Below are 15,638 nucleotides of genomic sequence, written 5' to 3'. Positions count from 1 at the left end.
CATTTCTCGGTATCAAGGCACACAGTTTTACACCAGAGAATCGATATCTTGATATCAGCAATTTAATTTTTCACATCAAGAAATATAAACTCGTTTTCTAATGTAATTCTTATTGAATTCTTAACGTTAGAAAGTAAGAATTGTTTCCTGACATAAAGAAATGACTTCATGGTTTCAATTCTCGACATCATGAAATAAGTCTTATACAATTTCTGAAAACAGTAGCACGGAAAACCTGCAGCTATACTGTTACGGTCGATACTCAGAGTACATGTATTACTGAACACAGGAATTTCATCCGTTTTCACTATATTTTATCATGTAAAAAAGATCCTATCCTTTCATATGGCATGGGTTTGGTTCGTTGCATATGAGTCTAAACGTTTTCAGTAAACTGACTTACAATATCTCGTTTATTGATATCACATCGTAGATCTATCAACCTCATTACAGCATGCAAGTGACCTTCTTCCGCCGCGATATGTAGTGCTGTCTTGTCATTCTGAAAATATCGAAAATCATCAATTAACTATCTTCAGAGTATAATACTGTAGGAAAAACAAATGTAAGAGGCAAATGGTACGAGAGACAGTTTTGTCCCAAACAAATCGCCGATCTAAGTATATGATGGTCCACGATTCATTCTGTTGTTATTTCACATGTTTTCATAAAGAGCAGTTAATGCACTTCTGCGACCTTATAACCGCACATTCTTGCACACCGTACTCATTTCTGGGGACTGCTCTAGCGCTGTCGATGCATGCACTGATTATGTACCTTAACAGTTGCTTTTTTGTACTATATTTCTCGATTCGAAAATAGTTGCTACGCAAAAAAACGATTACTGTATTTACTTTGAAGATCTTTAAAATGTTCTTGGAGAAATCTGATTTCCTAATATATAGTGCGGTGCAATTATGCACAACCTATGCGTCTTCATTGTTTTAATGTGTTATATATACTTCCATTTGTATGTTTCTATTTCATTAATGCTTGCAAGGGCACATACGTTTAATAAAACAGAATACAACCAGTTTGCCGTGCAATACTCACGGGTAACTAAGTAACTGTACTGAATACCTTTGTGTCATTGGTCAGGTAGATTTTTTTATCACACTGCATCTTTTTTATACACCGGGACTGTAATTACTAGGTAGTACGAGGTTTGTTCTTTTGTAATTTAATGAGTTAAAATATCCATGTTTAGCATGGAAAGTAATAATTATTGTGATTTACATATTAAAACCACACAAATTTTGTCTTCAGTCTTAGTCTAAAATCTTTAATCAAACGGGAATGATACGTTGAAAAGTTACGCGTAACATACATACCTCCACAACTCAACAAATGTCGTTTGATTATTTAGCTAAATTCTATATCTTGTTAAAACTAGAGCTTTCACAAAAGTTGATTATAATACCCCACCCACCCCCAAACACCGCTCTGATATGCAAGTTTTAATCATCACCGTGCTCTTGACCTTAAACCTAATGACCTGGGTTATGTCGTCTTAGCAACGTTAACAATTGATGCTAATTTTATGAAAATCCTTCCAGTGGTTAAGAAGATATGAAGCAAACACAAATTTGAGCTATCTAATCTTTGATCTCTAAGAGTGACATTGATCATGACAATAGCGATCTAGGTATTGCAAGAAAATTCGTCCAGTGGTGGTTATGAAAATATGGAGTGGACACAAATTTGAGTTATTTGATCTTTGACTTCTAAGTGTGACCTTGTCCGTGGACCTAGTGGCCTTGGTTTGCACCACGCATGTCGTTTTGATGCGGTTAAGAGTTTATGCCAATTTTATGATCTTTATTTCTGTGGTTTAAAAGATACGGAACAGACAAAAGTTTGAGATATTTCATTTTTGTCCTAAAAATGTGATTTTGACTTTGGACCACAAGTGACCTGGGTTGTGAGCTCTGCAGGTCGTCTTGATGAGGTTAATATTCCAAGCGGACACGAAATAAAGCTATTTCACCTTTGACCTCAAAGTATGACCTTGCTCTTGAGCCTAGTGACCTTGGTTATGCGGTCTGCATGTCGTCTTGATGAGGGTAAATATTTGATGCTACTTTTATGAAAATGTTCCAAGCGGTTTAGAAGATCTGGAGATGACAATAGGCTACCTCAGAGCGTGGCCTTGGTCTTTCTTAAGGAAATATCAGCATTTTATTTACTGACATATTATTGTTGGAACGACCATATCATTATAAATAATAATCGTGTTTAAATCAACTTGCTCAACTGTCATATTGTCCTAAGTGATTAGTAATGTTATGACAATAACTGTCTGTGTGGGATATACGAGTCTCAGGGGGTTTATTTCCGTTTAAAAGTTATTGAAACACTATTCTAGATAAAATGACAATACCTTGAATGTCGTTGTTGTTTGAATCCAGAATGAATTCCAAGGCATTAAACTTTGATGACAAAGATATATTAGTCATAACAATTCCAAATCAATATTCTGACAAGTATTATCTGCGGTGATAATTACGGACTCAAAGGAATGATAAAAGATCCATACATGCATTATTTCACAATGCTAAACACGATTTTAACTTCATTGTTTTGTATAATCCAAAGAGATTATTTCAATCCCTCCAGTCAGCAAAATATAAATTATTCAATGCAACACTTTCGTTCTCAAAGAACAATGTTATACAGCAGACAGAAATAAACCAAATCAAATGAGCCGTGCCATGGGAAAACCAACGTAGTGGGTATGCGACCAGCATGGATCCAGACCAGCCTGCGCATCCGCGCAGTCTGGTCAGGATCCATGCTGTTCGCTAACAGTTTCTCTAATTCCAGTAGGCTTTGAAAGCGAACAGCATGGATCCTGACCAGACTGCGCGGATGCGCAGGCTGGTCTGGATCCTTGCTGGTCGCATACCCACTATGTTGGTTTTCTCATGGCACGGCTCAAATACACACGACTCTTAAAAGTGAATAAGTATGATTTATCATAACGAAATTCTATTTTTTCAGCGAACAGTAAGTAAAGTTTTACAAAGACAATTATTGCTGTTTATAGCGTTTGTATGGGGAGACAATATTTAACGAACATCATTGAATACTGAGCAATGACATTGCCTTAATTTAGATCACAATGTGATCATGTATATGTTGACAGTTACTATATCACTTGTCTGTTCTTTACAATTCTTTACAATATACCTGGATGTAAAACGGTAATACCATCTCCTCCAGCAGTGGTGGTTGCCGAAATTCAAATTAAAATTTCAGTGTCATGTTAGAAGTAGCTGTTTTCATATTTGACAAAAAAAAGTTGTTTATTAGACAATACATACTTTCTCAGTGCAGTTGATGTCAATATTTTCCAATGATTCGAAGATGAAGTTCATGACGTGAAGATGGTTGCCTTGTGTGGCACAGTGAAGTATGCCCATTCCCTGCTGTAAATACAAGAACACAATGAAGTATACCCTTTCCTTGCTGTAAATACAACAATACAATGAAGTATGTCTAATCCCTGCTGTAAATACAACAACACAATTAAGTATACCCTTTCCCTGCTGTAAATACAACAACACAATTAAGTATACCCTTTCCCTGCTGTAAATTCAACAATACAATGAAGTATGTCTAATCCCTGCTGTCAATACAACAAGACAATAAAGTAAACATATTCCCTGCTGTAAATACAACAACACTATGAAGTTTAACTATTCCCGGATGAAAATACAAGAACACTTTGAAGTATACCCATTTCCTGCTGTAAATACAACAACACAATGAAGTATACCCATTTCCTGCTGTAAATACAACAACACAATGAAGTATGCCCATTCCCTGTTGTAAATACAACAATACAATGAATTAGCCCATTCCCTAATTTAAATACAACAATACAACGAAATATGCCCATTTCCTTCTGTAAATACAATAATACAATGAAGTATTCCCATTCCTGCATACAATGAAGTATGCCCATTCCTTGATGTAAAAACAACAATACAATGAATATGCCCATTCCCTGATGTAATACAACAACACAATGAAGTATGCACATTCCCTGTTGTAAATACAATGAAGTATCACCATTCCTGCATACATTGAAGTATGCCCATTCCCTGCTGTAAATACAACAATACAATGAAGTATCCCATTCCTGTATACAATGAAGTATGCCTATTCCTTGATGTAAATACAACAATTAATACGTCTTTTCCCTGATGTAAATACAACAACACAATGAAGTGTGTCCATTCCTTGATGAAATACGACAATACAATGAAGTATGCCCATTCCCTGTTGTAAATACAATGAAGTATCCCCATTCCTGCATACATTGAAGTATGCCCATTCCCTGCTGTAAATACAACAATACAATGAAATATCCCAATTCCTGTATACAATGAAGTATGCCCATTCCTGTATACAATGAAGTATGCCCATTCCTTGATGTAAATACAATTAATACAATGAATATGTCTATTCCCTGATGTAAATACAACAACACAATGAAGTATGTCCATTCCTTGATGAAATACGACAATACAATGAAGTATGCCCATTCCCTGTTGTAAATACAATGAAGTATCCCCATTCCTGCATACATTGAAGTATGCCCATTCCCTGCTGTAAATACAACAATACAATGAAATATCCCCATTCCTGTATACAATGAAGTATGCCATTCCTTGATGTAAATACAATCAATACAATGAATATGTCTATTCCCTGATGTAAATACAACAACACAATGAAGTATGTCAATTCCTTGATGTAAATACGACAATACAATGAGGTATGCCCATTCCCTGCTGTAAATACAACAAGACAATAAAGTATACCCATTCACCGTTGTAAATACAACACAATGAAGTATACCCTTTCCCTGCTGTAAATACAATAACACAATGAAATATATCCATTCACTGCTGTAAATACAACAGGATAATGAAGTATGTATATATATATATATATATATTATATATATATATATATATATATATATATATATATATATATATATATATATATATATATTCTGTCAAAAATTTGGATTGTATTTCACAAGTTAATATGACCATGCAGATTAAAGTCCGTATTGTACCTTTTGTTTTGTATGTTTTCGGACTACATTCATTGAATATGCATGAGCTGACTCAGTTATATAAATAGCGCACTCAAAAACATCACTCATTTGATTTTAACATCAACAAACATTTAAGATTTCGTTCTACAGTACAACCTCTCCAGAGCGGCCCTCTCTTAAGCAAAAAGCTCTCTATAACAACATTATCAAAATTTCCCTATGTTGAAATAAACAAATTACCTCTCCAGGACAACAACCTCTACATAACAGTCAATATTTGTATCTCCGAAAGGGTGTTGCTCTACAGAGGTTGCACCGTATTACAAATAAACAAAAAGGTAGAGGTATATAATAAAAGGGTCATTACAACAGTAGCTAGATCTCGGATTTTGTATTCGGCTCTGGACGGATCACACTCGACGCACGCGCGCTTCATGAAATCCGATCTGGCAGAATGCACTCGAGCCGAATGCAGCATCCCAGATCGATCCACCTATTATATATTCGGGATCAAACCCAAGTAATCTAAATTCTTGCATGACAGACAGGAGTCTCCTGTGTTTTGACGTTGAATCTCTCAATGGTTGAAGGTACGGATGGAAATATCTGGCTCGGAGGTATGAAAAATGTCTTGTTTCTCTAGGTGGTTTAGACGAGTGGATCCAATTAGATGGTCTGGACGAGTGGATCCAATCAGTAATTCAAGGACCATAATTCAAAAGTGTCTGGGCGGATTTAACTAGTTATCGAACTTGGCAGAGGTCTTATGGTCAAACACATTTTGTTCAAGTTGTGAAGATCGGATGGAAATTCTGGCTTAGGTATGAAATGTCTTGACTAGGTTTTAGAGTAAAAATGGCTGATTATCATGTAATTCAAGGACCATAATTCCAAAAGTGTCTTGGCGCGATTTGACTAGTTATCGACTTGGCAGAGGTCTTATGGTCAAACAATTTTGTTCAAGTTTGTGAAGATGGATGAGAAATGTTTCGACTTAGTGAGCGACAAGAGTAAAAAGGCGATGTTTTGGTAATTCAAGGCCGTAACTCCAAAATGCCTAGCCGATTTGGCTAGTTATCGGACTTGGCCGAGGGCTCATGGTCAAACATATTTTGTTCAAGTTTGGTGAAGATTAGATGAGAAATGTTCGACTTAGAATGCGGACAAGAGTAAAAAGGCCAATTTTGGGTAATTCAAGGGCCATAACTCCAAAATGCCTGGACCGATTTGGCTAGTTATCGAACTTGGCCGAGATCTCATAGTCAAACACATTTTGTTTAAGTTTGGTGAAGATCGGATGAGATATGTTCGACTTAGAGTGCGGACAAGAGTAAAAAGAACGATTTTTGGTAATTAAAGGGCCATAACTCCAAAATGCCTGGACCGATTCGGCTAGTTATCGAACTTGGCCGAGGTCTCACAGTCAAACACATTTTGTTTAAGTTTGGTGAAAACCGGATGAGAAATGTTCGACTTAGAGTGCGGACAAGCTTTGTTACAGACAGACAGACAGACAGACAGACACACACACACACACACACACACACAGGCAGACACACAGACACACAGACTGGAGTAAATCAATATGTCTCCCATGCCACTGTGTGGTGGGAGACATAACTATAGGTGAGAAGGTCATGGTAAAGATTCTTCAAGATAAGTACTTAAATCTGTTGAAAATTATACAAATCTCTTTGCTGTAGCTTCAAAAATAAGAAAGTAGGCCAGTAGGTCAGGGCTAAGAACATTAAAGATGAGTATTGAAATCTTTATCGAAAGTTACTGACGTGGTCCAAATTTCTATGGTGTTATGATCGGTGTGCAAAACTGTATATGTCATCCAAATTTCAAGACTGTATCTTAATAAACAAGAAAGTAGGTTAGTAGGTCAAGGTTACAGTCAAGTGACCCCTTATTACTTGGGGTCATCAGGTGATTATAATTAAACAATCTAGGAAATATGATCAGATAATTTTTGAAGTATTTTTCCTATATAACTCATATACAATTGACCACCGGGGCGGAGCCACTTTTCACCCCAGGGGCATAACTTGAGAACCACTAGGTAATGCTACATACCAAATATCAAATGCTTAAGCCTTAAACTTTCAGACAAAAAGATATTTAATGTTTTTTCCTATGTAAGTCTATGTAAAACTTGGGGCCCCTGGATCAGGGCCTCTTTTCCCAAGGGCATAATTTTAACAATTATGGTAGAGGACCACTAGGCAATGCAACATACCAAATATCAAAAGCCTAGGCCTTGCAGTTTCAGGCAAGAAGATTTTTAAAGTTTTTTCCTATATAAGTCTATGTAAAACTTTGGACGCCCTGGGTGGGGCCTCTTTTCACCTCAGTGGCATAATTTGAACAATCTTGGTAAAGGACCACTAGGCAATGCAACATACCAAATATCAAAAGCCTAGGCCTTGGAGTTTCAGAACAAAAGATTGTTTAAAATTTTTTTCCTATATAAGTCTATGTAAAACTTGGTACCCCCGGGGCGAGGCCTCTTTACACCCCAGGGTTTTAATTTGAACAATTTTGGTAGAGGGCCACAAGGCAATGCTACATACCAAATATCAAAAGCATAAGTCTTGTGGTTTCAGGCAAGAAGATTTTTAAAGTTTTTTTTTTTCTATATAAGTCTATATAAAATTGGGACCCCGGGGCGGGGCCTCTTTTCACCCCAGGTTAATAATTTGAACAATCTTGGTAGAGGACCACCAGGCAATGCTACATACCAAATATCAAAGGCCTATGTCTTGTGGTTTTTTCCTATACAAGTCTATGTAAAACTTGAGAACCCCGGGGCGGGGCTTCTTTTCACCCCAGAGGCATAATTCGAAAAATCTTGGTAGAGGACCACTGTGCCCTATGGTTTCAAAGATTATTTCCTATGTAAGTCGATATAAACCATGTGACCCCCGGGGCGGGGCCATATTTGCCCCTAGGTAAATAATTTGAACAATTTTGGTAGAGGACCATTAGATAATGTTACATACCAAATATCAAAGCCCTAAGCCCAGTGGTTTTGGGCAAGAAGATTTTCAAAGTTTTTCCCTATATAAATCTATGTAAACCATGTGACCCCCTCCCCCCCACCACACACACAGAGCGGGGCCATATTTGACCCTAGGGGATAATTTGAACAAAGTTGGTAAAGGACCATTAGATGATGCCACATACCAAATATCAAAGCCCTAGCTCTGTGGTTTTTGGACAAGAAGATTTTTAAAGTTTTTCCTTTCGGTTGCCATGGCAACCAGAGTTCTGTATGGAATTCATTTCTTCGACTAATTTTCAATGAGGATCATGCAAGAAACATTCTTGAGAAGTTTCATCAAAATTGGACTGGTGGTTAAGGCTGGGAGGTGTTGACGGACGACGGACGACGACGGACGCCGGACAATCACTGACCACAAAAGCTCACCCTTGAGCACTTCGTGCTCAGGTGAGCTAAAAATAAACATATTTAGCTGATTGCTATGGTGGCTGATTTGTGCCATTTCATTATTTCGTTTTGTTGTAGCGACACACTGACACACATCGCCCCGCCAAATGTTGCCCCGCCGAATGTTGTCAAGACATATGTCGCCCCGGCGAACGTCGCCCCGCTAAACGTCGTCTTTTCGCCTTCCGGAATGACATGAGGTGGTAATAGTTATGAGTAGTTGTGATATATTTGTCAGTCCTCAACGAAGTGTTACTAGACGAAATTGCTCACGCTTAACCCCACCCCTTACTTAACCCCAACATTAAGTCCTTCAGTGAGTCTATCAGTGACATTTTAAATTTATATGACTCCCACTGATAGAAGGCAATATGTGTGTGCGTGCGCCCGCCCGTCCATCCGTCCGTTTAATTTTTGTTGTCGTACATTGAGAAAATACAATATGCTTGCCTCAGTGAGATGGATTCTTAGGAGCATGATCCTTGCCAAACTCCTTAAGCCTAGTATTAATAATAGATAAACTGTCCAACCCTATAAGAATATCCAATGATTGGTTTTGGAAATTGTAGTTCCAATAATGACTTCCATGCTGAAACTTTTGGTCAGTGATGCTTTTACAATTGGCTTGATGATACTTTGAAATTATCTTTATAATTTGTACGGAGAAAGTGGCATTTCAAATCTTATTGCTTGTATAGCTGTGTGTTTTTTATACTTACAAGATACAGGGGATACTTTGTTAGCAAAACAATTTAGTACGTCTGACTTACCCTATTTGTACAAGTTGCTGTCGCCCCTGTATTTACAAGATATCGAACAATATTTATATGACCGTATAAAGCTGCCCATAACACTGGCCTCATTCCATACTGAAATAAAAGAACACTGGTCTCATACCATACTGAAATAACACAACACTGGCCTCATACCATACTGAAATAAAACAACACTGGTTTCATACCATACTGAAATAAAATAACACTGGCCTCATACCATACTGAAATAACATAACACTGGCCTCATACCATACTGAAATAACACAACACTGGTCTCATACTATACTTAAATAACATAACACTGGTGTCATATCATACTGAAATAACATAACCTCATACCATACTGAAATGACATAACACTGACCTCATACCATACTGAAATAAAATAAAACTGGTCTCATACCATACTGAAATAAAACAGCACTGGCCTCATACCATACTGAAATAAAACAACACTGGTCTCATACCATACAGAAATAAAATAACACCGATCTCATACCATACTGAAATAAAATAACACTGGCCTCATACCAAACTTAAATAACATAGCACTGGCTTCATACCATACTGAAATAAAACAACACTGGTCTCATACCATACTGAACTAAAAACAACACTGGTCTCATACCATACTGAAATAAAACAATACTGGTCTCATATCATACTGAAGTAAAACAGCACTGGCCTCATACCATACTGAAATAAAATAACACTTGCCTCATACCATACTGAAATAAAATAAGACTGGTCTCATACCATACTGAAATAAAACAACACTGGTCTCATACCATACTGAAATAAAACAGCACTGGTCTCATACCACACTGAAAGAAGATAACACTGACCTCATACCATACTGAAATAAAAATGGCCTTCCTTAGCTACAGAAATTTCCCACGACTGAAATGACATAACACTGACCTCATACCATACTGAAATAAAATAAAACTGGTCTCATACCATACTGAAATAAAACAGCACTGGCCTCATACCATACTGAAATAAAACAACACTGGTCTCATACCATACAGAAATAAAATAATACCGGTCTCATACCATACTGAAATAAAATAACACTGGCCTCATACCAAACTGAAATAACATAGCACTGGCTTCATACCATACTGAAATAAAACACTGTTCATACCATACTGAACTAAAACAACACTGGTCTCATACCATACTGAATAAAAACAATACTGGTCTCATATCATACTGAAGTAAAACAGCACTGGCCTCATACCATACTGAAATAAAATAACACTTGCCTCATACCATACTGAAATAAAATAAGACTGGTCTCATACCATACTGAAATAAAACAACACTGGTCTCATAACATACTGAAATAAAACAGCACTTGTCTCATACCATACTGAAATAAAACAGCACTGGTCTCATACCATACTGAAATAAAACAGCACTGGTCTCATACCATACTGAAATAAAACAGCACTGGTCTCATACCATACTGAAATAAGATAACACTGACCTCATACCATACTGAAATAAAAATGGCCTTCCTTAGCTACAGCAATTTCCCACGATTAACCAGTGATTACACACAACACCATTTTCAATTAACTGCTTCAATGAAGACTTATTATATACCAGGGAAATGAAACTGGTATCTATTTAAGATAAATGATATCTTCCTCTGATTCAATAATCAAGTTCTGGCTAAATTAGATGTTTTTATGTTTTTAGAATAGCCAAGGTCAGTCCACCATCAACAGTTCAATAGTTTCCTGTATCAGCGTGTGTACTTTTATTCCACCTAGATTTGTATTCCAATCACTAGATACTTATTTAAGTTCTGTTTCGCAAATCTGTGTTGGAGAAAAGTCATTTGTGAAGTCAGAGGACTGAAATATATTCTGCCCTATGAGAAAACTGCAATATAGTAACAAACAACAAAATTGCACAGAAAGCAAAGTGGGATTTTTGCGTATCACCTCTATGATCTGTTCTCTTTGTCTTGTCTCGTCTTGTAAAGTGATTTGTGTGCGGTAAAGACTCGTTACCCCGAGCCACCAACTAAATGTTTCCAAGGTGTTCTCAAAATATACATAAATCAAATTTTAAGCTTTATGTACAAGTTTCGGTTTTCTAAATACCATGAATTCAGGCACATCAGAAAAAAATATTTATACAATATGCAGTATAGATTTTGTATTCATATCCATGAATACAGCATAAAATATAGCTACTAGTCAAAAGTTTACATTCGTCAAGAGATCCCTACTGGCAGAGCCGTCCACTTCTGACATTAGTGTCTGGTGTTTAGAAGTCAATAAATACATGTCTGATTCGTTCAGAAACATAGTTAGTGGAAGAATATTTAAACGACTTCGAGACGGAAGCAAAATCATCAAAATATGCTCGTAATAGCAAAAATCCATGAAATTGTAATTTGACAGTTAAATAGCGCGGAAAAGAGCGTGGTGATCAGCCAACATACTGTACCTTATCCTTCGCCTCTAAGTCAGCTCCCATTTCCACTAACAATTCCACGATAGCAAGATGTCCTTTCGCGCATGCCCAGTGCAATGGCGTTCTGTCCAGCTGTTTGAGTAATAGAAATGGTCAAATTTTAGTTGTATATTTTTGTAGTATGTATATAGTAACCAATATCCTTCAAAATAAGGTCATGCATCAAAACAACAGATATTTCCAAAACTCCATTTGGGTCGGAATAGCAACCTAAATATGGAGAAATAAAAACAGTAAGAATTACAGAACTACTATTTGGTTAAAAACACATTTTGTATTACGATTATTTACGTTTAATATTCTTATCAAGTATATAGATAAGAAAGCAATGCCACTAAATAAGTACAATAAGTAAGAAACAGCCGAAAGAAAATGTGTAGATAGTAATAAATAGGTTTTTAAATGTGATTAAAGCTTTTTATGTATGAGAACCGACGAGTTGGAAAAATGAACAGTGTGCAGTAATGAAATGAAACATGGCATGCATAAATCAGCAAATACGGAAACACGTGTTCAATACATAATCACTTTCAATGCAATTTCTGGAATTAAAAGAATACATACGCACATGGGTAAATTTTCTTGTAAAGTACAAAAGTGAGCGCGGGAGGCTGTTTCCCTTGAGGGACGGAAACCTAACTAGACTGTGTTCTTTAACGCGCTAATAGTGTTTGATCTGTCTTGAATGCAAATCAATGATTTGGCAAGTGCACTACATTAATTTCTCAAAGGAAAACCTCTCAGTGCTGAATTAATTCAGCGAAGATCTTTTAATGTCCTCTCGAATTTATTGTCTTCCATTTATACAGACTTTACGATCTGTTTCAGAAACGCTTTTATACGTTCACGAGCAAACGTTCGTTTTTGCAGCACCGTAGCACCTTTGGTTTCACACATTCTTTTCCATAACCTTTTCACATATACTTTTAACCGACACGATTGATTCTGCCCTTACGACCAGTGTAGATCATGATCAGCCTGCGCATCTGTGCAGTCTGATCAAGATCTGCACTGTTCGCAAAGGCAGAATCAATATCATTTTGTTATGCACCCGTTTTTAGCAGTTAATGGTACTGTCCAAACTGAAAGGTGGACAACACGTTCATTAAAGAAATTTAACAGGGTAAGGTTTAGTGCTTTTACCTAACACTTAGCCGGAAGACAGCAAATCGCAACTTCCTGGTTGGGTCATATTAGCATAACTCAAACATGCATGTATATTATAAACTGACGTGAACTGTCACCTAGGTTTAAAGGTCTTACATTGTTCTTACAGTTTATGTCTATCTTTTCTTGGAGTATCTTCTTCACCATGTCGATTTTGTTGTTCTTACAGGCTTCGTGTAGTGATACCTCTCGCCGCAACACTGAAATAAAAACACTGTTATATAGTCTGGTTATTTCTATAAACAATACATGATATAATTGTTATTTTGCATCGTCACATTCAATTATACAACAAATGTATCACTATGCCATGATTCTTAGCTTTTTGTTGGGAATTCTCGCATCGCAACAATGACACAGACATGTTTACTTAATGTAGTTGTTGGTTCAGCCTTTTTTATAGGGAATCCTATCTTAATAGTAGTCAGTTTACTGATATAACATGCAAAAAGTCCTTATTCATACACATTTTCATTCGTCCACATAACTCGCTAAATCACCTGGATTTGTATATGGAATTTGCTATATACGGTGTTCCGTTAGGGCCAGTGTGTGCCTTCTATATAAACGCTTAGCGCGAAGATACAACGACTAAGCGCAAAGTGTTTACCATCTTAGCAACGATGGCAGCGTTGCTACGCGATTCACCATCATAGCTTCGTTATCGTACCCTCGCACTTGGTAAAGTGCGAAGGTACCTACCTTTGTGCTCCGCCAGCTTCGTATCTCGCCATCGTACTTTCGCGCTTTGCGAGTCTGTCCCTAACAGAACACAGTACGCATACACACGCGTACAATCTATTTTGAAACGCTGGTCCTTTGAAATTATGGAGTCCATTCAATATTTATGAAATAGAATTGTTCTTTAGCCGATGCTAGGGGGTCGGGGGCATGATGGGTGTTGCACTTTCCAATACCTCTCATGAAGACTCAGTTAAACCCTGAATGCTAGAATTTTGCTTGGTTACATTTTATGCTTCCAAAGGATTTTACAGGTTTTTTTTACATCACTACTGATTATGAATAAAATCGTGAGAAGATCCTTCATAAGTAATAGCACGAAACCAAGCAACATAACAGCTGACCCTGTTTGACTGACATTGTTCACGAGAAGTTTGAAATGTGCAACACCATAACGCCACCTAGCACCAGCATAATACGGAATACTATTCCAGTATAATTGTATGTTCTCCATGATTCCAAAGAACCAGGAAATACAGTAACAGCATCGAATCAAAGTACGGCGCAACTTTCTACAAATGAAGCCATAACCCATATGGGAAAGTACAAATTACACTTTCCTTTTAAAATGCCGTTTCATTGGCAGATTTATTGCCTGTTAAATGGCAACGACAATGCCTGTACAGAAACCTGCATATTAAAGCTACACTACTATATGACGTTTTCGTGCCGACATGCTACAGTTACGGTCTCACTATACGCCCGTATCACGGGATAACATATTCATTGAAAACACTTAAAGCAGAATGAAATCAAACTTAAAAAAAATAATTTACCTCATGCTTTTGTTCCAATAATTTAGTTTAATGGTTTCTGCTTAAAAGCTACTCTACTGACATTTCTGCTTATGAATTTATCTTATCTATTTCTAGTCTGGTAAATATTAAAGCGTTGCCAGGGGAGATGGCATCTAGAATTTCCGAGACAAGTGTAGACATAATTCTTTATGAAAATACAATATACGGACTCTGGTTATAGTTTTTCATCTCGCCACAGCTGCACGAGACATGGAATTTTACTTTTAGCGAAATTTGTCTACCACGTGCTAAAATATCTGATGCCGTGTCTTTTAATGAACATGTCCATCTTTCAATTTGGACAGTACCATTAACAATTAGAAGGGGTGCTTACAAAAAGATACTGACTGAATGGCCAATAGTGCAGATCGTGATCAGACTGCACGGATGTACAGGCTGATCATGATCTACACTGGTCGCAAAGGCAGAATTAATTGTGCCCAGCATGATAATGGTTAAATGCTGAACTGCTCACATGTTGTCGTTGTTTTTCTTTCATTACAGCCTGACCTATTCTAAGTACCACATATGTTCATAGAAATCACCCAGTCCACCTGACATATAGGATCACCACGTTACTGTGTTGCTTTCTATTAACCCACTACAGAGTTAACTGTTGTCTCCTATATTGCGATTTCAACAGAAAATCGTATAAACTATGAAAAACTGTCGAATATTATGACGCCTGTACGCCGCAAATTTGATTTATATCGATCACAATTAGCACGCCATTCTGGAAAATGACACCAAATAAATTCAGCGCTTTTTACATCTGTGTTGGCTGACAACGGTGTGACAGAATTAGCCTAGTTATTTCCATAGGCATCAAGTAACAAATAACGTAAGTTCTTTCACATAGGAGAAAACACCATGGCAATTTTATAGTTAGCGAATTCTGTGCTTCAAAAAATGTATGTATATTGAGACTCGGTTGAACAAAGGACAGCAACGCTCCACTATACAACAGCCTTGTCAAGTGAATAAATACATGTCAAAAAGGGGCATAATTTAAAAAAAGCAAAACATGCAGAGTTATGGAACCTGTGTAATGTACGTCATTTCTTCACAGTAAATCACTGTGTGAAATTTCAATCCATTCCCACGAGTGTTTGGTGAGATACCAGCTTACATACAAG

The 15,638-nt window shown here is 37.0% G+C and overlaps 1 protein-coding gene across 3 annotated transcripts in view; it reads right to left on the bottom strand.

Moving 5' to 3' along the window:
- LOC123566148 (ankyrin repeat and death domain-containing protein 1A-like) overlaps positions 1 to 15,638 on the bottom strand; it is a 70,801-nt gene that overhangs the window by 16,922 nt on the left and 38,241 nt on the right. For 2 of the 3 annotated variants that reach the window (XM_053550119.1, XM_053550121.1), the window contains 5 exons: positions 13,061 to 13,164; positions 11,771 to 11,869; positions 9,299 to 9,397; positions 3,324 to 3,428; positions 404 to 502 (listed from right to left, as the gene is read on the bottom strand). In XM_053550119.1, the coding sequence (XP_053406094.1) occupies positions 404 to 502; positions 3,324 to 3,428; positions 9,299 to 9,397; positions 11,771 to 11,869; positions 13,061 to 13,164 (506 nt within the window). The remainder of the gene's footprint in view (positions 1 to 403; positions 503 to 3,323; positions 3,429 to 9,298; positions 9,398 to 11,770; positions 11,870 to 13,060; positions 13,165 to 15,638) is intronic. The other variant, XM_053550120.1, reaches the window with a different exon arrangement.

The sequence above is a fragment of the Mercenaria mercenaria genome, chromosome 8 (assembly GCF_021730395.1).
Source record: "Mercenaria mercenaria strain notata chromosome 8, MADL_Memer_1, whole genome shotgun sequence".
In the NCBI taxonomy this organism is placed as follows: Eukaryota; Metazoa; Mollusca; class Bivalvia; order Venerida; family Veneridae; genus Mercenaria; species Mercenaria mercenaria.
The sequence above is the reverse complement of the archived record's forward strand: the minus strand, read 5'-3'. Positions and strand labels throughout refer to the sequence as shown.